This window comes from Hermetia illucens, chromosome 2 (genome assembly GCF_905115235.1).
Source record: "Hermetia illucens chromosome 2, iHerIll2.2.curated.20191125, whole genome shotgun sequence".
NCBI classification, from domain to species: Eukaryota; Metazoa; Arthropoda; class Insecta; order Diptera; family Stratiomyidae; genus Hermetia; species Hermetia illucens.
In genome coordinates, this window is record NC_051850.1 from 9,046,198 (window position 1) to 9,070,299 (window position 24,102).

The 24,102-nt window shown below is 45.1% G+C and overlaps 1 protein-coding gene across 1 annotated transcript in view; it reads left to right on the forward strand.

Annotated features, from left to right (window-relative positions):
• The window catches only part of LOC119647590, a 122,287-nt gene that overhangs the window by 15,958 nt on the left and 82,227 nt on the right, over positions 1–24,102 (forward strand). The window contains exons 13-18 of the mRNA XM_038048604.1: positions 11,050–11,372; positions 19,423–19,629; positions 19,696–20,139; positions 20,227–20,388; positions 20,534–20,986; positions 21,123–21,317. Of these exons, the coding sequence (XP_037904532.1) occupies positions 11,050–11,372; positions 19,423–19,629; positions 19,696–20,139; positions 20,227–20,388; positions 20,534–20,986; positions 21,123–21,317 (1,784 nt within the window). The remainder of the gene's footprint in view (positions 1–11,049; positions 11,373–19,422; positions 19,630–19,695; positions 20,140–20,226; positions 20,389–20,533; positions 20,987–21,122; positions 21,318–24,102) is intronic.

The window sequence follows — 24,102 nt, forward strand, 5'->3', positions numbered from 1 at the left end:
CTGAGTACATGCGCATCGTTAACTCGTGGTCTTTAAAAGTCGGTGTCGCGGACTCAACGGAAAAAACCATCGCGATGATGCTGAAAGGCTACCTGCGTCGTACGCCATGTGTTAAACTCAATGGAGTTCCATTGAAATACCGGAAGAAAGTGACGTACTTGGGAGTCACGATCGCGAAACGCATGTACTTGGCTCCGCACCTGCGCGAGCTCAAACCACGGTTGACTAAATTGGTGTGTATGTTGAGGCGAGTGATGACGTGTGAGTGGGGTCTAAGCAGGAAAGCTGCTAGATCCATTTATGTGGGACTCTTTCTTGCATGTTGTACGCATGGGTCCTCTTTGTCGTATGATTTTGCGTTCACGGTGCAAGGCAGGCAGTTGCTCTACGCTTGTCAGCGAGTAGCGTTGCCATCGTGTCTACCTGTATGTCGTACGGTCTCGACCGACGCCATGCAGGTCTTGTTGGGTGTTCCTCCTCTTGATCTGGAGGTAGTCCGGCGTGCCACGGCCTACAGGATCAGGAGGGGCGTACCTTTGCTGCAAACAGATTTAGTTAGTTCTCACCAGGTTGAAGGGATAGGGCCGCTTGCGGTCAAAAAGGTGTTAAACGAGAGTGTAACATCTAAGTGGCCACTTATATGGGATGAATGTGGGAAAGGTCGGATCACATATAAGTACGCCAGATATGTGTCTGCCAGAGGAAGTTCCGTCGTGGACTTTGGGCTTGAGATGGGCTTCCTCCTAATTGGGCATGGTAGCTTGAATGAGTTCCTCTTCAAGCGCAACCTTGCCTCCAGTCAGAGTTATTTTATATGGGGCTGACTCGGAGGACTGGCTACATGTTCTCTGTGTCTGTCCAGCGTACATTGACATCCGCAATCTAGACGACATGGGCGTTCACGTATTGAACGGTATCTACGATGTTAGCCAGTGCCTTGCTAGCAGTGGGACACTTAAATGCGTTAATGCGTTCGCTCGCGCGACGAAGGAGGGAGCTTCTCGGCACTGCTTCGCTTGCAGCTGATGGGCGAATGGCCTAGTGGCCGCGGTGGTTAGCCACCAGTCTTGTGTGTTTGGTGTTAGTGTTGTCTTGTAATGTCCTTTGTGTTGTATTGTACGCAGAGCGGTAGTTAGCTGGTGAAAGGTTCCATTGCGGTTCTCCGCCTCGGGCTGATTCCAGTTAACCCGTTGGGGAGTTCCTTCCCCACGTAATCAAGGAGGGCGATCAGACCCGAGTCTGCAAGGGACTCATCTGAAGTGACTTCGGCCACGAAGCCTCACCGGAGGTCATCTGGTACCATGGGAACCGGGACGGCCCTCTGAGAGCATATGCTCCAGGAGAACGGTTGCACAGGGGTCGCACCTCGCTTCTCTACCACCTTCCTCGAGAGCTATTCTAAAAATCTTCCAACGGGAGGTGGCCGTCATAAATCTTCGATGGTATTAGAAAGGGGTTGTTTTCCTTCCTTGTACGTAGCCTTTTTCTTCTCTTCCCCTCTGGGAGTGGGGGTGGCAAAGCAAATTTTACCATGATGTTATCATAATACGCCCACTTGAAGCGCCCTGACACTTTAGCAGGGGTGTCCACCGCGATTTTTTTAATGGGATTTGAGAGCAGGTCTCCTGTTTCTTCATACCATCACTCCCCCATGCAGGTATAGGGTTCAAAATTAAACCCTAACGTTTTAACATGAAAATAGTCTCACTTTGAGGCGCCAAAGCTTTTTAGGGAGGGGGTGAACAGGGCAATTCTTTAACCAGATTAGAAAGTGGGGACCACCTTTACCGAAACTTCAACCTATGTACAAAAATAGGCATTCACCACACTAAAACTGTAATCTGATTGGCAAACCTTAACCTTGCTACTAAACTTCCGCTGTGAACAGAATTCAAACCAACTGACAGCATCCCTAGTCAAAAGCCACAATCAACACCTCATACCACACCCTTCGAGCAATCATCAAATTGAGGTATGTACACCAGAAATACTTGTTTTCTCTTGTACTCATTAATTGATCAAGTAATTCGATTTACATGTTCTCAAACAACAATCTTATCTGAACTTGTAAGTGAACGAGGCATAAGGAATGTAATATCTTTTCTCAGCGCTCCATATACCCCAAAGTACGTGCTGGTACCACGCTCAGTCAATGCTTTTGTTTTCATTCCAGTTTTTCGTTTTTCAAACAATTCAGGGTTCATTCTCCATTGAATTCCGGAAAACACTTTGGGAACATGCGACATCTTAACAAAAAAGATTGTTGTTTAGAACAGAAGTGAGAACAGACTCGTAGAAGAGTTCAAACAATATAAACATATATTTTTTTGATTTAGATCGATTATTAAATGTTGTTTGAATTATTGTTGATTTGTTATCTGATTAAATTGTGGAGGTGGCAAGAAAATTATAGAATCCTAAGAAACTTGAAGACCGAATGGTTGTTATAGATGCTACCACTCTTCAACATTTCCGCTGAGAGCAAAAAAGATTCGAATTCGGCTTCTATCAATCAAGTAGATCTCATTAAACATACTAACATTGATATACACACAACTTAAAACAGGTGCATGTGCGGATGTATAACAACTTTGATATCGCAACTTATCAACTTATAATTTCGTGATAGGGGTTCGAGTCATGTGGGTTGAATAATCTACACTAACTCCGCAAGTTTGGGGGGGGGGGAAATGCATTGTCCCATAAGTCAGTGAAGTATTGGAGCTAGTGGGGGAGGGTTGTCAGCAATATAAAAATTAGAAAACTTCGTACTATGACATGGCAGCAAGGATTCTAATCAATGCTGTGCCGTCTCAATGCTATGTTTAGCCCAAAGACCATAACCGTAATGGGAAGGGGAAGGGAAGCAGAGTTCAGCCGGATCACATCTTCAGAACTAGCCCGAAACATTTACGAGGGATGACAGCTCTTCCACTCAACTACTATAGGTTCCTCTGAGGTCCTCAAAAAATCGTTTTTCTAGCGTCCGCAACCTGACTCTAGTTAGAGCTCCCCAATCGTAAAACCAGTGCCTGAGAGTCTTTTCTGCCTCTCCGCAGCTTCGGCAATATGAATTCTATGGTATTCTGTAAGGGCATAGACCAGTTCCCTGTTCAAACCCCCGTAATGCTGTACAAATTTCTACCCATCTGGCCCAAAAGCTTTCGCGATCGGGTCTTATTATAGCAGGGCCTAATTCTTCTCGAGCTTTATATGGTTGCCCATTATCCTTGGTGAGGTATAGTGCGTCAACCATACCTACGCGCCATCGTTCGCGATTACTTGAAATACCGCTCAACTCCCCCACGACTTCCCGAGGCGCCCTTGGATCGACCCACTCATCGGTCATCTTGGAAGAGTAGATTACACTGCATGTCATAGCCCGCAATGCTATTGTCGCTTCTCCTTAATGTGTGACCTATCCACTTCCAGTTTCGTCTTCCGATCACATCGCATGAGACTGCCAAATCTGTGCTCCGACCAAGTTGTTCGTTCGAGATAGTGTCAGACCAGCGTATTCGGATAATAACCCTAGACAGGTATTGACGAAAGCTTGCAACTTTTGAGTAATAGTAGAGCTTGCTTTCTATGTGCCACTCTCATGTAGAAAAAGAGGAAGAACACAACATCTAGTTCCGTGAAAAAAGCCGCTTCCTAAATATACAAATGGATCGACACATTCAATGCTCTGCCCATCAATACAGATAGGGAGAGTGCGATGAACCGGTAGACTGAAGACCTTGGTTTTGTTGGTGTTTATCTTCCGTCCAACTCTACTTGTCTCTCTGTGTAAATCCAGAGCCCTTTGGTCAAGGTCCATGACTCAGTTAAAGTGCAACAAGATATCATCGTCCATTGAACTTATCCACGTGCTCCGGACAAGACAACATGAAGAACGTCATCGATAACAAGAAGAAATAATATCAGTGACAGGATGCAACCCTGTTGAACTCCGCTTTCGACCTCAACATCCTTCGAGACGCAGCACATGACATTTCGCGTCATCATATGTCGCTCTGGAATACCTCTTCTGCGTAAAGCACTCCAGGGACACTACCTGCTCACGCTCTAGATAGCTTTCTCAAAATCGATGAACAGTAGGTGCAGCGAAAATTCCTAAATGTTCCGTAGGGGGGTCCATGTGGCCAATGCAGGAGAATTCGAAGCGGAAATCAACCTGCTCTCTGTCAATCAAGCTCTCAAGATGTAATTTGCTCCGTTTCAGGATTATTTTAGCTATCATCTTTACGATGGCAGGGAGCTCCCGGATTACCCTCCAATTGTCACACTCAAAACGTGTGCCCTTCCTTGGAATCTTAGCGATCATCCCCTTCTTCCACTCGGTGGGAAGGTCTTGGATTCCCATGATTTCTCTGCGAGTGGAAGCAACCGATCTGCAATAACTGCAGGTGCAGCGATAAATAACTCTGCGAGGAGACCGTCAAGCCCAGCGGCTTTATTCCGTTTGAGTTCAATGATAGCCGAAATGATTTCTCTTTTGCATGGAGGAACAATCCGTACCCATATGTTACGGTGACTAGCAATTTCATCCAGAAAAGAAGGAACCTCACCGTATGTGATACGGTTAAGAACCGCGGTAAAGTGTTCTTTCCACCTGTTAAATTGCTCATCATCGTTGAAGTGAAGTGGACCGTTGACGTCTATCAAGGACCATCGAAAGATTTGCGACCACATGCAAGCTCTTTTGTGATGCGATATACAATTCTGAAATCAATGCGATCTGCGCCATCTTCTGCTCCCCTGACCAGTGCAAGAGGAAATTCCCTCTTGTTACGGCGTACACCGCGGTAAATTTCTCAGGATTTCGCCCGGTATCCGGGTTACAGCTGGTCACGTCGACCCCCACTTGCAACCATTAGTAGAGCCTTCAACCCTCCCCCTTTTCATCGATCCACATCCACCACTCCACTGTCTCCTATATCTTATGACCCCCCTTTGGGACGTGGCCGGCGACCTGTGCAGCACCCGAAAAAAGAGCATTTTTGACTTCGGCGCAATGCTCATCGATATTCTCAGGCGTATTACTCAGTTGATCTACCGCCCAATCAGCAAGATAGCTCTTCTATTGTGGAGCGACAGCTCGGTCGTACAAGCGGTCGACGTTGAACTTATGGGGTCGCAGCTCCCCAATCCTGCGAGAAGTGGCAGATGCATCACGCAAGCAAACGTAAGCGACCATCAGATGGTAATCCTTTCCAGACCGATGTCAGCCCCTCTCTTGTTATGCACATGCAGTGGTCAACTCCAAAATCTACTGGTGATCACGAAGTAGTCGATCTGATTGCTTGTCGGTCAGTTGAAATCCAACTCTCCTTATGGCAGGCGCTGTGCCTTATGGCAGGCTCTGTGCTCGAACGTCGCAAAGACCTTGCTTCCCCATCACATTCCCGAGCAAGACGTTGTCAGATCCCAACTTGGCATTCAAATTGTCAATCACGATCATAATGTCACCTTTAGGAAGCCTCCCCTGAACCGTGATTAGTTGCTCGCAGAAAGCATCCTTCTCCACTAAACCGGACCGACGTACTCGAAGAGGGCGATCAGACCCGAGTCTGTAAGGGACTCATCTGAAGTGGCTTCGGCCACGAAGCCTCACCGGAGGTTATCTGGTACCATGGGAACCGGGATGGCCCTCTGAGAGCATATGCTCCAGGATAATTCCTGGAGGATCTGTTCTCGGCCCCGTTATTTGCACTAGGCCCCCTAGTGGGAGCTTCATGGTGGTTGTGGTTATGCCTACATCGCGGGCAGAGCTCCTCGAAGCTGGAGCGTGGAGTTGCGCTGTACAACTCGGGTGCCGTACTCCTTAGTTGCGGCAGAGGTGTTAGATAGGCCTCGCATCCACTGGTATAAATGCTGAGCCTGCACTCAGTGTAAACCAGGACCGCTGTGATTGCATGGCGGGACTCTGATTGTGGTCCTAAAATCAATCGGTGTCCGAAGAGGACCGTGGGATTATGCCTTCACGGCAGGTATCCACGTTAAACCCCCAGGACATCCCCAGGTCTCTGTTGATGCGTAGCATTGAACAATTATGATGCTCCTTAACCTGGAGCGAAATCTTGCAGTTAGAAGGGAGTAGAGTCATGACCATGCCAGAAATGCGGTACATATCCCAACGAAATAAATCTCCCGTAAATCTCTGCAAGTCGCAGCACAACCCTTTCCAGCTCTTTCTGGAACATGACTAACGTTTATATCTTCTGCGCTCGGAAATTTATATGGGGAAAAGCTGTTGTAGCATAGCATACCCTCTAAAACTCTGACTGACAGCCCTCATCGCTAGCAAGGAGTGCGTGTGGACTGGTAGCTCCAGAGCCTCATCAAAAAGTTCTGTCCAGGGAACTTCCGACTTTTTCAAAAACAGTAAGGTCCTATGTTCCTTGGCTAGAACCCTACTGAACCTCGCAGACTCGATAGTGCTAGCCAGAACCGCTTCATGGTAGCCTTAATGACCAAGCTGCAGGTGTTGAAGACCTCTTTGTTCAGCTTGCTGAGGTTTGACAAGTCTTCATTCTACCATGATGGCAGTGTGATATGTTGCCAGGCACGGGACACAGCTTTGAATGTCTTTACCAATTAAGACCCCGAAGACCTCTTTGTTGTCAACTTGACGAAACTTTCTCCGATAGATTCTCCTGGAGTCTCTCAACGCGTTGGATACCTCTACAGCAAGATTTAAACCCCTGCTAAAATATTGAGATAACGTCCGCCATCCTGTTCCTCCACTGATGGAGATCAATTTCGTAGGAGGAAGAAAAGGCCGAAAAGGTACCCCGAATCGATCTGCCATTGTTTCTCTATATCCTTGGCAATGGCTCCCAACAAAGAAGTTGTACTACAGGCAAATCAGCAACTGATCAGATTTTCTGTTGAAATATGGCATTGCACCAGCTCTTCATCGACTTTAAAGCCCACTATGATAATATAGCCATTAGAAAACTGCTTACCATATTGGGGGATTCCGTACCCTAACTACGAAACTGGATAAAACCTTCAAGGTCCCTCCCCCTCAAGATGTTGCACCATGAACCACAGTCTAAGACAAGTCGACTCTCTATCATGCATCCTTTTTAACTTGGGCTTCGAATGATGCTGATAACGACGTAAAAACGAAAGGTACCATCATCTTCAAGTCCACCCAGATCTATCGTTTATGAAAATTCAGACCTCCCCTAACTTCCCCTGCTCCGCGGAATCAGCCCCAGGTATTACATTACGAAGTGATGTTTGCTTACATTAGCTAGGTCTTCTTGGTTCTATACGTTCAGCGTTCGTGACCGCGCTTTCTTGACCTCTTCCGGTTGTCGCGCAGCCCCCTGCTCTAGAACTTTAAAGGGGCCATAATATGGTAGGTGCAGCGGCCTCCGAGGAGCGTCCCTGGGGTATCGCCCTCCGAGGGCGTACGTTAGGAAGATGGAGCCGGACGTAGTTTTGAAACCTCGCCACAGACACAGCATGCTGGACTCACTTAACCCTTTTCTGGTATCCAGAACAGAATCGACAGAGAGTCGCAGATTCTCCCCGTACACCATACCCAATGAGCTGGTCGTAAACTCATTTCGATGAACTGCGAAGGCAGAGGAGAACGAAAGGCCAGAACTGCGACCACGACAGATAGTCACGAGCCATTAGGACGGCCTTTCGTGTCTGATACCAACGTTCCAGCATCCCATTGGACTGCAAATAGTATGCAGCGGTCCCGTGACGTTTGACACCCAGGAGCTTGCCTAACTCCGTGATGGCGGCTGGTATACCAAAGCACAGTATTCAGATTATCCGGATTAAATGGCCTAAGCCCCTTGTCTGAGGTCTCGCAGAGTAAGTAGAAGTTTGAGCAGAAGATAGGAAACTCCATGAACCTGTATATGAGGTTTGTTCTCAAGCTGTCGAGCCCTGTGCCGTGTTTTATGTCTCTGTTATTGCCGTTTAAGCGACCGTCTCGGGGACTGTTATCTCTGAGATTTCTGACACAGCGTTGAGTTGTTTCGAAAAGAAACTCAATGGTTGCCAGGTTTGGTTCATCCTTTGGTAAAGAGCGGCGCCTATCGGTGTGTCTGAGGCATCGTCAGATGCCGGGAAAGAGGAAATGCAGTAGTGTAGCATCAACAAGCTGTTGTTTGACAGTTTCAAACGTCTGGACGGCCTCAGTAGACCAAGCAACTTCGCGGAAGTCTTTTGCTTTGGGACCAGACAACTAAACGTTGCGGATCAGCAGGAAACGACGATAGAAGTTTAACATGCCCAAAAATCTTCACTGATCCTTCTCCGTAGTTGGCAGGGAAAGTCTTTGACCGCTCCAACCTTGTCTGGGTCTGGTTGAAGTCCGCCAGTGGTGATCATGTGACCGAGAAATTTGACTTGCTTCTGCAGGAATTTTCATTTTTCAACGTTTAGATTGAACCCGGCCTCAAGAAGACTTTGAAAAATGCACTCAAGGTGACGAATTCGCTGGTGCTTTCGAGGTCTGTCTGTCTTTTGTCTCAGAAGCGATTACACCTATAGACATAAAATTTTATGGACGGGTGGGAAGTTTGAACCACGCATATGCAGTGAATTGTATTGTTACACGTTGAGCCTAAAGGAGTGGGTCTCTATATACTCAGAAAAGGAGCGGAAGTGTCTTAACGGAGTACAGCCATGGATGGTATAAATCAAATATCGTGTCAATGATGAGACCCTACAAACTTCCCCCAAAAGGATCAGCTTTGCGGAAGTTTGTCACTAGCGACTGTCCAAGCCTCCTTTCTAATGGAAAGCCCGCAGGAGGTCTTGGCTACCTCTGAAGTTGTGGTAGATAGCCCTGTTTTCGAATTAAATTTCCTACTTTTGGCAGTCTGTTCTTCAGCCCATTCATCATGATGTGCGTGGGTCTGTCTATTCATCTTTCATTATTTCATGCAATCATTTGATTTGATCTCTTCTGGCGAAGATAAAACAGCAAGTCTCGAAGTCATCTATCATCTTCTCTAACAACTCCACTGGCTTGACAAGGGGTTCAACAAAGGAGTTTTTTCCGTCTTTGCTAGGAAGTGGTTTCTTTGGTGTTGTCTAGAATGTTTTTCTAATCATTTAACTGCTTCCTGTTTGACACCATGTCAACTCCGATGATAATAGACCCGAATATAGAAGAGATGGTTACTGGTCTGACCGCTTTTGGCGTTCTTGATGGCCGACTTGTCCCTCTTCAGGCAGTCCTTGCATGGCTGCCAATATTTATGCCTCTAGCAGATGTTGAAGATTTCCCTGATCAGCTTCCTGAGGCTGGAGAAATCTTCATTCCACCACGGTGGTAGTGCCTTCTGGCTGCACTTAGCAAGGCCTTCTCCAACCGTCACAATTCTCCGAGTTGGGACAATGGAAGGTTGGTGTACAGCCCATATTACACACCGATAGGTTTAAAGTAATAATAAAATCAAAAGGTGACCCACCTCTCGCGTTAATTTCCGAGCTCCCTCAAAGCGTGTGCCTTGCATTGGCGTTGCAGCCTATCAACAGGGTGGCTTTCTTTATTGCTATGGTGTTGTCCAATGTTGTAATTCTTGTGGCGGAGCTGACCGATCATGAACCATGTAACCCGAGAAAATATGCATGTTCTCTACCCCCACCTGCTCCTGTTTGACCACGAATAGAAAAGAAAAGCATGCAGACTCTTCTTCGCAAGGACTAGGGCATGTATCTGTCTTGATCAACGTCTCCTGCGCTGTGGAATAAATTAAAATATTTGCTTTAGAGCCCTTTGATTGTTCGGTCGCCTCCGACCCAAGGCTCCGATATTAGTGTGATGTTGACGTGTGAGGAGAAAGACAAACAGATTAGTCGAGGCGCACATCAAGTGCTGGGTTACTCTCATCATTATCTGCTTGCGTGGAGAGTTCGTCAATCCCCCTCGGACCGTCAACCCTCATCTCCTCCAAAGGCTCGTTTGCGGCGTCGATTGGATGCAGGTCGTTGTCCGGTTTTGCAGAGCGGAACACTTTTACCTTTAGATGACTCCGAACCGCACTTGATAGTCTACCTTTTCCAGTGCCTCTAGGTACTATTTGAGGCAATAGGCTCTGAGTGCTGAAGCCTTTTATAGGACTTTGATCTATTTCTTTAGGGAAAAAGGGATATTGGGAATCCATATAGGAATAGCGTCCGCTTCGCTTGGCATAAATCAGCAAAACCCTAACATACGTCATAGGAGACATACCAATTGGCATCAACAGTGCAGTAGTCTCTGACGATAACATTCGGCGTCACCTAAAGGCACAAGAGGAAGAAAAGTGGTGAAAAAATAATTCACATTGTCCAAACCAGAACTAGGTCACATGCAAAGACACGGTGAATGACTCCATTCAAGTGGGATGCCAAATGCATCCATAATCGCAATGTTCCTTCCGGGTCGCAAGTATCGTTTGAACTTTATTCTGAATTTTTTAGCCCATTAAAGATTGTTAGATACGACCAAAGTAGATTCTCTGATACTAGGCTGCCGCCATTTTTCTTGGAAACCACATTTGCGAGTCATTTTGGTGCACGCACTTAATATAAGTTTGCTTTCAAAAATATATTGGAAAAAAAAATAGTCCGGGCAAACGGAAATGACCAAGTTGACAAATGTATCTTTTCAAAAAACATGTGTTTGAAAGGGTAAAATAGAAAAATGGAAAATTACAGGAACACTCTAATCGGTGTAGCAATTAGCCGCAATAGCTTTCAAGCAGTGCAAATTGTTGTCCACAGATCTGATCCCACATTTTATCACTCCCCGAACTATCTATGTAAGATGGCGCATAGTGATTCAGCAAAGCAGATAACATTTAAGAAATTACCAATTTACTAATTGACATATAAAAGCAACAATAGGCAACGCCCAGGGAACCAGTTCGCACCTAATTTTAAGACAGTTAAGTTTACTGGTGATACCACAACCCCTGAACAACGGTAGCGCGTCTGGTACTTCGCTTCCAGGGAAACATCGACTTTGATGACTGCATCTGACCATGCCCAGTGGATTTGAAAATAATTTGTGAAGTAATTGATTCTGGAGTGAAGCATACAAAATGGATAATTCAGTTAAAAACTCGAACAGTTCCAAGTTAATACTTTTATTGTTCGCGGTAGTCCTTGCATTCCGCTCGGTTGTGTCCTACGATGTTCGATGCTACCGCCCTCATTGGGATCATAATGTGATTATCCTGGTACATCCGGAAGATTGTCGGAAGTTTTATAAGTGCGATCAGAACTTCAAACTTATTGAAAAATCATGTCCTCCGACGTTAGAGTTTGATCCTGTGTTGAAAATTTGTGATTGGCCCAAAGGATATTGTGCACCGAATACCATGAAGCCAGTGGATAGTGTGATGGTATGTGGAAAACATTAAAAATAGGAAAATTAGAGCAGTTGTAGGAACTCAATTCAGATTCATTCCCAAGAATTTAGATAAAGGATATGAACAGGACCTCATTTTCAACGAGCATTTTCAACTTGTGCCTTATTTTAGACTTTGAAAAGCAGAAAACTCTGGAAAACCAAGAATAGATAATACAATCTCTTCAAATAAAACTGATAAAAGATTGTCCAGTTTTTAGATGAATTGGATTTTCTTGTCGCAAATACTGTATTTCGGGAACCATTCATGGCCATCTTCAGTCCAAAATCTTCTGAAAAAAAAGAACAAATGGTTCCCGAAATACTGAATTTGTAACATGAAAATAAAATTCAGCTGGAAACAAGATAATCCTCAATTATTTCGTAGTTGTAAGGTAACTTTCAGAAAATCTGGTTGGCAAAAGGATCTCCCTTTCAGACTTTCCGAAAGGACGAATAAATATGTTTCCGTTGGAGCTGATTACCGCATTATCAAATGGATTATGCCTTTTTAGGCAGAATAGACATCGAAATTTTCAAACTTACTTCAAGCTTTTCTGGTTATAATGAAGCAATACAGCCCCCTTTATTGAGCTCCACCTTTTCCCCTTTTTTCTTGTGAAAATATCCTCCAATTTGGGTATCGAGATTCTCCGATTCTCGTGTCCCCATACATCTGTTTGGTAGAAGATATGAAGTTACCCTGAAGGGTAGAGAGGACTGGGAAAACCCAGAGGAATGCGTGGCGGGATATACGGGAAACAGAAGAGGGTTCTGGAGCCGCATTCTACCTCTCGAATAAAAACGAGAAGTGGACTTTTCCTTTGGGACAATATGCAACGGTTTTTCAAGCCGAAGTTTATGCGATCCTAAGGGTGGCAAACTGGGGATTGACAAGCGGTTGAAGGGCACGCGCATTGCAATCTGCAGTGACAGTCAAGCTGCATTGAGGGCATTGAGCAGTCCTTTGATCACCTCGAAAATCGTTCAGGAATGCAGAAACCGTTTGAACTCTATGTCTGGATTCAATACGGTGGAACTACTCTGGGTACCTGGTCACTGTGGCATAGAGGGAAATGGAATCTCGGACGCTTTAGCGAAAGAGGGGTCAATCTCCCCTATGCCAGGACCGGAGCCAACAATTGGAGTATCAGTAGCATTGGCTAAATCTGTTTTCAAAAACTGGGAACAAGTTCCCCATAACGACAGGTGGCAGAGCTTAAATGCTGCTCGACACACCAAACTTTTCCTGCCAGAACCGAGCATACGTACCGCAAAGTTTATCCTGTCGAAAAGCAGGAGGACTTGCAGGTGTATTGTGGGCATTCTGACAGGCCATAATTCACTAGCTGGGTATATGTTCAGAATAGGTATTACCGAAGATGATACGTGTCCGTCCGGTAATGAGGAAGCGGAATCCACGGAGCATTTCCTATGTGAATGCCCCGCCTATGGACGCATCAGGCATCAGATCTGCCGATGGTGCCGATGTTCTCCAATTGCGATGGGTAGCATCACATCCACTCCCGGAAATCCTGCGATACGTTAACGAATCCAGAATATTCCGTTAGACGGGGGAGCCAAGTACAATGACCAACACGGCCTGAGTGCTTAGAAGCTGTAGCTTCTCCCCCACCATACGCACACACACACACAACACAACCGGATGAACCCGAACGGCACACAAAAACCAAGGCGTTGATACGAGATTCTGAAACATTTCGTCCTTAGCATTAAATTGGCAGGACAGCATGTCTTATCGATAGGTTACATTACGCCCCTTCTTCAATTTCAAAGCTGACCTTACAATGTTGGTTTGAATACAAGGAGGTGAAATGCATGTACGCACAAAGTGAGAAATTCCTATCTAGAGGAGGTGACCGCCCAGGTCACTGGCTCGTTTGACACATTCCAACAAGCCAGGCCTATTCAGCGTAACAGCACGTACCCTGTGGTCCAGAAAGAAGAGGCTCACCCTGGTTAGGCATTTCACCGCCAGCTTTGACAAAGACCTTATTTCAACGACTTTAAGAAGGACAACTTTGAGAACCTTCGCCTTGATACGAACAACCACTTTCATTTGCTCCAGAAATAAGAAGAATCCATGCTCAGTTATCCACCTCTTGATTCACCACATCATAATTCCTAGTATGCGCTTAGCTTGCTCCACCATTTGTCAAGCAACCAGTGCCGAGAATCCATGCTCAGTCACCCACCACGTTCCTAAAGTGAGCTGAACTTTTTCGACCATTCGTGCGGCAACCAGTGCCGCATCATCATCCGCGAATCCCACCAGATGCGATTCATCAGGCATTAGAAGTCATAGCAGACTATCGTATGGGGCATTCCAAAAGGTACTGAATAAGAATAGATGCCCGAAACGCTCCTGATATAATCCTCATTCTACTTTGGCCTTCGCAGGTTAAGTAGAGTCTAGTGCGGTCTGTCAAATAGTCTCCCCATATCCAAAAAAAGTGACATGGATTTGGAAAAAAAATTCCCAAACCTTGAGCAGATTGTCCCACCTCGTAAAGAACATCACTCGCTGATAGTGTTAACTGTGCTTCAGCCAATCTCACCGCTTGGACCAGTACCTCAATCCGGTCAATTGTGAGTCGCCTTGTTCTAAGACCATATTGTTTTGGTGATACTGTCACTAAATAGCTTCTGCCAGCAACATGCTTTTTTCCCTGTTGACTTCGTGACTGAATTCCTTTTTCGTTCAACAAATCAAAGGGAAACCTCATTTTAGTTTCTTGCGCACTGCGCAATCAGCCGAAGTCCGAGGTGGTGCCTTTGTAGACTTGCATTTCAGCTGTCCATCACTTTTTACAACTCTTCTTTGAAGACTTTGAAGCTTTGTGCCAGGGGTCACTTGCAACACAAAGTATTTCTGTTTCGCCCTTGGCAAACTCGGGCTATGTGCCATAGGTCCGACGGGTTGAAACTGCAGTGATATAGTCAAGGAGTTCCGACAAGTCGAATATGCTATTTTTGACATCCATGGACATATGACTTGCGGTTTCATTCAGGACAGAGGCAACTCATCAAACGTTGCCTCACCTCTACCCTGGTTACAGGTTGGCATTTGTTCCCTTATATTAATTCAAAAAGACGACATGTGTATGAATTGTAATGGAGACAAAACCGCTATGTGAACCGGCCGAAGCTAAATTAACATTTTGTTTAAGAATCGCGGGATTCCTAAGTTTGCCATCCACTTAATGATCCACGGAACCCTCATGCTTGGACAAGATGCAGTTTCGTCCAGGGCAGAGGCAACTCATCAGACCATCCATCCACCACCATCTATGGACATTTTTCACGACAGATGGTAGAAGGCTTCATATTCCATAAGACCACCCCACACTTCTCGAGTAGCCTTTCTCCGTTTGCCCTTATCTTTCGGATAAGATCCACCCTTCTCAGCGGAATAACTTTCGTTTCTGTCTGATTGGCGAGTGCGTCCATCTTCTGTTCCGACTTCGATTTCCTTTGTGTCTCTCCTTTTTACCCGCTATTACTTCCCACGGTGCTACACTCCCTCTCACTACAATGGGGGTTTCTATCTCTTCAATATTTGAACACCTTAGCTTTATGCTCTTTGCTCCGATTGCAAAGTAGGGCTTTACCAACTGGCCGCATGACTTCGCTTATCCAAGTCCGAAAGGCACAGCGCCCGGATTTCAGGTAAGGTGTCCGCGATCCTAGAAGAAACGTGAATTCTTCGATGATCATTCTACATTGTCAAGTAGAGTCCTTTAATCACTTTTCAAGAAGAAGGCAGTGAACCCTTGATGACTGTGTCTACTGCGACTTCAGCATTAAATGTTTTGAATTTGGAAACATTCGTACTAACAATGTTTCCCTGCTCAGGCCGCTCATTTCTGGTAATTTACCCTGAATACCGGGAGAAAAGGATGGCGAAGCTATAGATCCAAATACTCATAAGGGCACCTCTAGCACCGCGAATCAAACGACACCTACTAATGACAAAAAGAATGAAGGTTCTTCATTGAAAAGGATACTACGATATTAAGGAAACTTTATCTTCAGTCTGAGGAAACTGGCCAGTTACCATACCGGGATCTTGATATTCTTCTTAATGAGGAACAGCAGGATGTTCCTCTAGAAGCATCACACCGCAGTACGTTTCTTTACTCATTTAAGGTTTAAATTACTACTTTGAACGCCGGAATAGTTGTAGCGTCTCTTTTCAGAAGAACCATGACAAACATTCCAAAACTGAGTCCCTCCACTGTAGAGATACAACCTTGACGACCCATTCGATCCGCCTCTTTATTACTGAAGGTGCCCGAGTGCCATTGCACTTACATAAGGATTGCTTTGTAATGATCGACTTAACATGGTGATATCTTTGGTATAGCCTGTTCTGAAGCATACCTAAGGATGCAGGTTCACAGGATTGGCCGCTTCTCCAAGCTCCAGTGGTACCTTTTATTTACGTCATTTGCTAATTTCAGTATCACTCCCAAATGCAGAAACCCATAAAATAAACCGAAAACAAAGAGTGAATTTTGACCATTCAGTTCCTGTTTCATTCATTGCCACGCCTTTGTTTGCCTCTTTTCTAACCAATTCGGGATGATGGGTCGAGATCTTGAATACCTCGGTCGACTCTACCTTATTAACGAAAACCACATATTTTCAAAGTGGCACATTTGGGATTTACACTAAGACGCGTCATAAATCGGAATCTAGCCAACCTCGGGATGACAATAATTTAGGCCAAGTTACTACTAAAAGTTTGAGGAATGGTAAGACAGCTGAGCCGCACATGAGGAGACAAACAATTCACAACGCTGGAGCCGCGATCGGATCAAGGAATGTTGTGTAACCAGCCCCCCTCCCCCCTCCTTCGTGGGACAGACCAACGTAAACTTCGCAAACTAGCTAGGGAAGAGGCAAGCACGCGTATGTCGCTTGTCCATAAAATAAGTTCTCTAATTTTGTTACTAATGAACCTCGGGTTCTTTGTTACGTCGCTTCCTCTCCCAGTTCGCTGCGTACCTACCCTCCTGGTTCATCACTGAAAATCATAGGAAACCCCGTCCGATACGATGACCATTCTGACCTTCAGTAAAATCACTAATATCTAAGTCCTGAAAAGAACATTTGGCTAGTGTTGAGGCCCTATTGGCGTCGAACCCCTTTGGTCTCACATTCATAACATCTGTAGTTCCACCTAGCGTTTTTTCAATTTCATCGAATTCGCGGGCTTCTATGCTGATTCGGGGCAACTATCTTGTGACTCCGAATCTTACGCAATACCCTTACCTTTACATTTTCCTTTGTCAGATACCTCTTTGCCAGTCCTGACGCCAATGTAGTTTTGAGCAGTTTAGGTTAGTGGGGACAGCCGCAGCTCCAAGCACTCAGACCTTTGTTATGCCCATTGTACTGTCCCCCGAGATCGCCTATTCATCGATCTCTCACCTACGGCGTTCACAGGCTTTCGCAAATAGAGACAGAGAATGCGCAGACTCTCCGTTGAAGTAAACCTTACCGAAATATCTGCCCCTGAGGTCTGAGGAGGCTGGGCAGCTGCATATGAAGTACAAGGCCGTCTCTTCCTCCTCCTCAGATCGGCTGTATATGCCTGAGATCACCACTCCAATTTTGCCTAAGGACTAGTTTAAAGGACAGCCCTACTAGAATTTTCATGTCCCACTTCTTAAGGGATAATAAAAAGGCCACACTAGCGGCCCCGGGTTCCTCCATAAAGGTCTGCCAACAGAAGTTAAAATTTCACCATTCAGTTGTGTGAATCCTTGCCATTTCTCCCTTCAGAATAGACTTGACAGTAGATAGCCGAAGGCCAATTGCTAATTCCGGCCCACTAATTGTGGATAGAGAACCTCGGTGAGCTAGTCTGTCAGCTTCCTCGTTATCAGCAAAATTTGAGTGCGTTGGCATCGACATCAGGAATGCTTCGTTCAGTGGGCCAAGTTTCAGCAGCATCTGATAACAACTCCATACCAACTGGTTCTATATATCGTTGCTGTTTAGTGCTGAAAATGCTGGCTCATTTTTCTGAGAGGTGGAACCAGTTCCGCAATCAGATTTTCCGAGAACACCCTGCGACCGATTCTATGAAGTCGGTGAAGATCATTAAGTCTGTTATCCCAAAAGACTCGGTCTGCACGATTTCGAAACAGAGGCAAACAATTTAAGGTCGTCTGGGTAAAGCAAATACAGGCAGGTGAGGATGGAGGCGAGGTCATTGATAAAAAACAGGAAGAGTAGTGGGCCAATTACAGGGCCTTGGGGAATACTAGAGGAAGGAGAGAAGGAACGAGATGAGTAACCACGAAAAGAAACTTTGCAGGAACGGTATGAGAGATAGGAGGAAAGCCAGGAGATGACTGAGGGAGGGAAGTCTAGTAATTAAAGTTTAGAGAGGAGAATGTTATGGTCAATAGTATCAAAGGCTTTGTAGAAATCGGTATAAATACCATGTATCTCCTGTCGTGAATTAAAGCATGCAGCAAAGTTGGTAAAGACCAGAAGGTATGAAGCTATCTATGTTTCACAAAACCATGCTGCTTTTTGACAATGAGGTGACCAAAGTGCGCGGTTGGACTTACCGCCTTTTGGATGTTTTATTCGTTCCTGGCTTTGGTCGCTTCGGGGGTGCTGGTGTTGTTGGTTGCGCGATTTTTTCTTTGTTACCGTCACCGCTGGTTTATAGCATTTGGTTTTACAGTTTTCGTCACTACAAGTTTCACAGGAGCTTGTTGCCACTCACCCTAAATGGAGCCTCGACAAAGGTTGAATGCTAATGATTGAGGGATGACATTCGGGATAATCTATTGATGGCTGCATCCAGCGATGTGATGATTGCTTATAGCCTCCCAATTAGCCTTTCGTTGTATTTCATTTTCAAACGTGCATCTTCAAGTTTTTTTGGGTATTCTAGTTCAGACTCCTTTGTACTAGGGCAATTCGAGATTGCCTCCTCGCACTAGAACGCATAGTGCTCAGTGGGTGGATGTCTGCTTTAAATCCTTAACAAGTTGAAATTAGTCCTCGATTGGCAGAAGTTCGATAAATTGACGTTTCGAAAGGATGGTCAAAGGTTAGAAAACCCAAAAAAAACTACCAACTATTCGTTGGACCTAATATTGGTGTATTTTTAGCAAAGAAGTGCAAGCTGTCTTTTTATCTCCCGTACAAGCCACTAATATCTCAGGGAGGGAGATGTATATTGTCGTATGGGAGTATAGTGACGTCTCATGAGTGTCTTGTGCGTCAGCCGCTCAGTGATTCGCAAAATTATATCATCAGAAGCACCAAAATTCCTTTGTATTGAACTCAAAACCCTTAGATCAGCATTACCATATGTGCTTTGTATATCAAAGGATACAGCACTACATTTTTGCCTTTGCATGGAGTGGAGACAGGCCGCTGCCAAAGGGCTGCAACAGGTTGAACTTGGTTTGAAGATTGAACCAATTCTGGTGCTTATAGGAAATGGAATAACTGTTCGGATTAGGTAACAAAGGTTATCGGGAATATGATAAGGTAGGGTCAACTATTAAAAGGTTTAACATGAATTCGTAAGGACTGCAGTGGCTTCAGCTCGCAAATAGAGCCTTTTACTAGGTCCTCCCGAATTTAAAATTCAGCTGCATACACAGGAAAGGAAAGCTCCGGGTATACGAAACTATAAGACCTGTGGTATGCTACGGAACCGAAACATGAACCCTAATACAAACAAACCGAAAAACTAGTCGATATATTCTAGGTAAAAAAACCCCGAAAGCGCTGAGCAGATTCGGTTGACGAAGACAGCGCACTAATGGTCGCATTTCAAAATTGGAAGACGCCCTGAAGACCATGACCTGAAATTGGCTGTAGTGCCTCAACAACGACAGTGTCTCCAGTGAGAACATAAAGTTTTTCTCTGACTTTGACATAGCTTTCTGCGGCATTTTTTCTTTCAAGGCTTTCGATCAGGACTTACTGTCATTACAGATATTCTTCTCTATTGAGCCCGTCAATTTAAATTTTCTACCTTCCAGAATTGCAACGGACTTCCGGACGACGCCTATCAGCCGGATTACGAGGACGATTGCCGATCATTCTATTATTGTAACAATGGCATACCACGAACTGGGCGTTGTGTTCCTGAAACACGGTTCGACGTAATGAGCCAAAAATGCATAGATGAGCATTTAGTTAAATGCAAGCTCCCACCAGGAATATCAGAACGTAGCTCCATGAACTTTGTAAGTATAAATCGTACGCCATAACCTAAGTCATCCTATAAATAAATTGGCCCCAACAACTTTCAGGATTGCCAAACTTCCGCTGGAAACTCATTTTTCTACCAAGCGGACACCAGTGACAGCTGCAAATCCTACTTCCATTGTGTCGATGGTAGCCTAACCCGTTCATACTGTCAAGGATCGAAAGTGTTCAATGAAGAAACCCAATTATGTGATTGGCCACAGAAGGTGACATGTGGTGACAAAGTTCAGAAAAAGGGAAAGCGTCAACCACGAGATGTTTCAACGCTTAATGATTTAAACGATGTCGATTGTCAACAGCATCCTGACGGATACATTGTTGGACCAAACCCAATTTCAGATTGTGCCTCATATTTCGTTTGCCGTGATAATGAACTAATTGAGGAATATTGTGCAGATCCTCTCCTATATAACCCAAAGTTAGGAATATGCGATTATGCGGAAAATGTTAAGAAATGTAAACTGACTCAGGATAGAAGTGAAATAATTGTAAGAAACACTCTAAGTATAGCGGAACCTCCGCGGATACATTACCAATAAAACCAGTTAAACAATTTAACATTTCTATCTTCCTAGAACTGCCAGCTAGGGACCAAGAGTATCCAAAAGCACCCGGAGGACTGCTCATCCTTCGTCCGATGTAGTTTCGGCCGCTCTCAAATTAACTCCTGCCCGATAGGATATAAATTTGAAGAAAAAGAAGCCAAATGTGTTGAAGATATTGACCATTCATGCGAGGTAATTTTTTGAGAGGTCTTTTCGAAAATTACATGCTAAAGGTCCTAAGGACCTTAAGGACTAGATAACTGACAAGTCTACCTGCCTAACCATACGAAAAATAGCACTCACCAAACTCTAGCATTCCCGATTACCCTTTTTTCAGGCATCCCACATCAAAAAATCCTCACCACTGTCAACTGCCCCAGGAGATCATCCAATTGATACTAACGAGGTATCTATGTTTCCCAACTACGCCACATCCTGCCGATCATATTTCACCTGTGAAAATGGACGTTGTCGAGAAGATTATTGCCGCCCAGGAACATTGTTCGATTCAATAACATCGGAATGTTTTGAGAATGCATATTGTCACGAAAATCACACAACTGTTAAAATACAAGGACGAGCGGCATCCTTTAATATTGATTGCAGATCGAACCAAGGACAATGGTATGCTGATGAGAATGACTGCACGAAATTTTTCGTATGTGCCAAAGGAAGAGCCTACCGACAACAGTGCTTATCAGGACAATACTTCGATAGTTCACGAGGTGTGTGTTTGTCAGGCTCAACAGGATCTTGTCAACCAGAACCAGCAGAAAAATGCAGTTGTTCAGTAAGTTAAGGATACTTTATGCTAGTATTAGTCTGGTATGCCCGTGCGTCTTCAGTGAAGATGCTTGCATCACCTGGAATAATGAACACAACTAAAAGAAGGACTTGACTTCTAATTGCTTCCTTTCTACTTCCAGTGCGGACAATATGGCAATGGAGAAAAAATCCCTGATCTGGCTCAGCCCTCAGCATACTACCTTTGCGATAATGGTGTACTTCGTTTGCAATCCTGCAATAACAGATGTTCTTTCGATGTGACAACGTACCAATGTGGCTGTGTTACTCCTACTTCACCAAAACCAACAACATCACCAACAACACCAGGACAAGGAGTAAATAAGTTTTATATTATATATTTTGAGAGTGTTGACACTTGCAATGACCTTCTCCCCATCGGAGCTAGCATAATAAGGGTACTTCGGAAAGTTAGGCCATTAGATTTGCTTTCCCTTGATTCCATCAATGTCCTTAGCTGAGCCATCGAAGCACACGCGAATACGTACAAGCTCCTTCCCTTCCCCTATACATGTGAATAACAACTTAACATGCCCCAGAGAAAGGAGTACTTTTGATGGTTGTTTGGTACTCCGAAATATCAAAATGGTAGTTCTACCACTATCGGATGACAGTTGGATCACAAACGCAACCCGTTTTGAGATTGGAGGATTTAAGCTCTCTACCCTTGCAAGTAGATCTGTCAACGCTTGTCTTATGAGGCACATCTGAAAGACAACTCCTAGATCTACAACTGACCATTGTATGGTTATTCAAATTGGTTGGCTCTCTGCTCGGAAAGCATGCCGCAAATAATCAGGTGGTAGACGCTGCAAAGGACCGCAAAACCTTCAACATTCTTCCTTTTTTTGGCTACAGTTTATTTAGTGGTATGTATTTGTCGAACCGGACCTTGTTTTTTAAACCCATGCCCAAGCGAACTCATCCTGGCATTTAGATCACCCATAATGATCCCAACGTCATCTTTTAGACCGCATTGCCGCCTTCACCTATTGGTGCATAATGCTTTACCATTGAAGATGCCTCCTTCTTCTATACCCGGGTCTCTTTCCGCACCCATCCCGAAAGCACAAGAAGGTTCCTTGGGAATGCTGTTAATGCCAACCTATTATCAGCTTTAGGCCTGCTTGTTGAAGAAAGCACGCATTTCGTGGGGAAGGGGTCGAGAGTGTAGTCGAAAAACTTTTTTGTGGGTTGGGTCGGTGAAAACGTTTACGCACGGTATGTCGGGCTCCTCCATCGGCACCTCGTTGGCCTACCAACTAATCGTCTCCTCGTCATGAGAAAACTAGCTTAGAACTATTCGGCATATTACTTCGGGTTGACACCCCCTTTTCTCTACCTTAGGGGGCCTTCAATTCAAGGAATCTTCTTCTTCTTTCACGAATAGGAGTGGAGAAGAGGAAGGAAATTGCTAATTCAACGATTCCCTTGCAATTCGGTCCTTCCACCATTTGAGCTTAACCTTCTTCTCAAAAAGAAGGTCCCGAACATAACGGAAGGCGACAATGTTGTCCGGAAGGAGGTCTCATGCATCTGCATATAATTGCTGGCGAATCTCATTCCACCTTTCACAAGAAAAAAAGATTTGATCGGCGTCGCCCACCAGTCCATTGCAGAACACACTGTCAAGGTAAGGCTGAAAACTTCCACTCCTACTTAGAAGCAAATAATCAATCTGCCATGGCCATGACTCAGTTTGCCAAGGGGGTTGTCACGAAACGTCTTCTCATGAGTGCATTGCCGTTCGTTCCGCTCTATGACACGAAGGTATGTGCTGTTGTCCTTTACAATTAGGTGTAATGATCTGCCCGCCTGCCGCTCCAGCCAGGTTCAGGAATGTGCGGGGTCCTCTGAGCTCTTCGATGGAGCTTTAGTATTTGCAGGCAGACTTTCACGGTCAATTTAGCCGATTTCTTCTCGGTTTTGGGTTAACTCTTCCCTCTAGATTGTCTCTAAACCCATGACCCTGAGATTGACAGTCTCATTCTCTACCCACTGAGCTAGTCGAGCCCCGCACTGGGCGCCTTTTGTGTTGATCTGTCCGCTTCTCGATGGTCAGACGACCAACATTAGTGACCAGAGACAACCTAGAGGGAAGAGCTATCCCAAAATCTAAAAGAAATCGGAAATAGGCTTCAGTATTTGCGGGCAGACATTCTTGGTCAATTTAGCCGACTTCTTTTAGGTTTTGGGATAGCTACTGTGGAACAACAGCTTGTTGATGCTGCACTATTACAGATGCACTCCTAGCCGTGTGTGTCATCGTCAGCGGTATGCGCCGCTCTTCACTAACGGGTAAGCCAAACCTGGCCGTTCATGGATCACAAGCGCCTTATTTTCGCGGTTAATCAAAAGCCCGAGAAAGCCTCCCCTCGCCAACTGACCTTCATCAGCCAATTTACTTTTGACATCCAAGATGACTCCAAATACAAGTTCAAAGAGTTTCTTATCTTCGGGTCAAACTCCTACTTACTCTGCGAGACTTCAGACAAGGGACTTGGGCCATTTGTTTCAGCCGATTTTCGCAGGGAAGTTTTTCATGCGGAACACTATCTTGCACACCCACGCATCAGGACGACAAACCGGTTGGTAACTGAAAAATATTTCTGGTCTCCCATGAACAGAAACGTAAACTTGGACCAGAGAGTGCATCGCGCGCCAGAAGTGCAGAATAAGTAAGCACGTAAAAAAGGAAGTAGGCGTATTCACTCGGTCGACCAAGCGCTTCGGTACTGTCTTCCTCGACATCATTGGCCCTTTGCGAGATTCGCACGAATACAAGTATTGCTTCACAATCATCGACAAGTTTACGCGGTGGCTTGAAGCAATACCTCTAAGTGACATTACGGCACAATCACGTGCCGAGGCTCTCTGTCGAGAATGGATCCCGCGCTTTGGTGTACCAGCCCTAATCATCTCGGACCAGAGAATTCAATTTGAGTATAGTCTTTCCTCGGAGTTAGGCGATCTACTCCTCCTTCGTTTCCTCGCCGCCTTTTCCTTTGGTGCTCCACCATTCATATCTACTTCGACTTTAGGCAGACGCTTTTCTAGCGGCGCAACATGTTGTTTCCTCTTACGCTTCTTTGTCTTTATTTG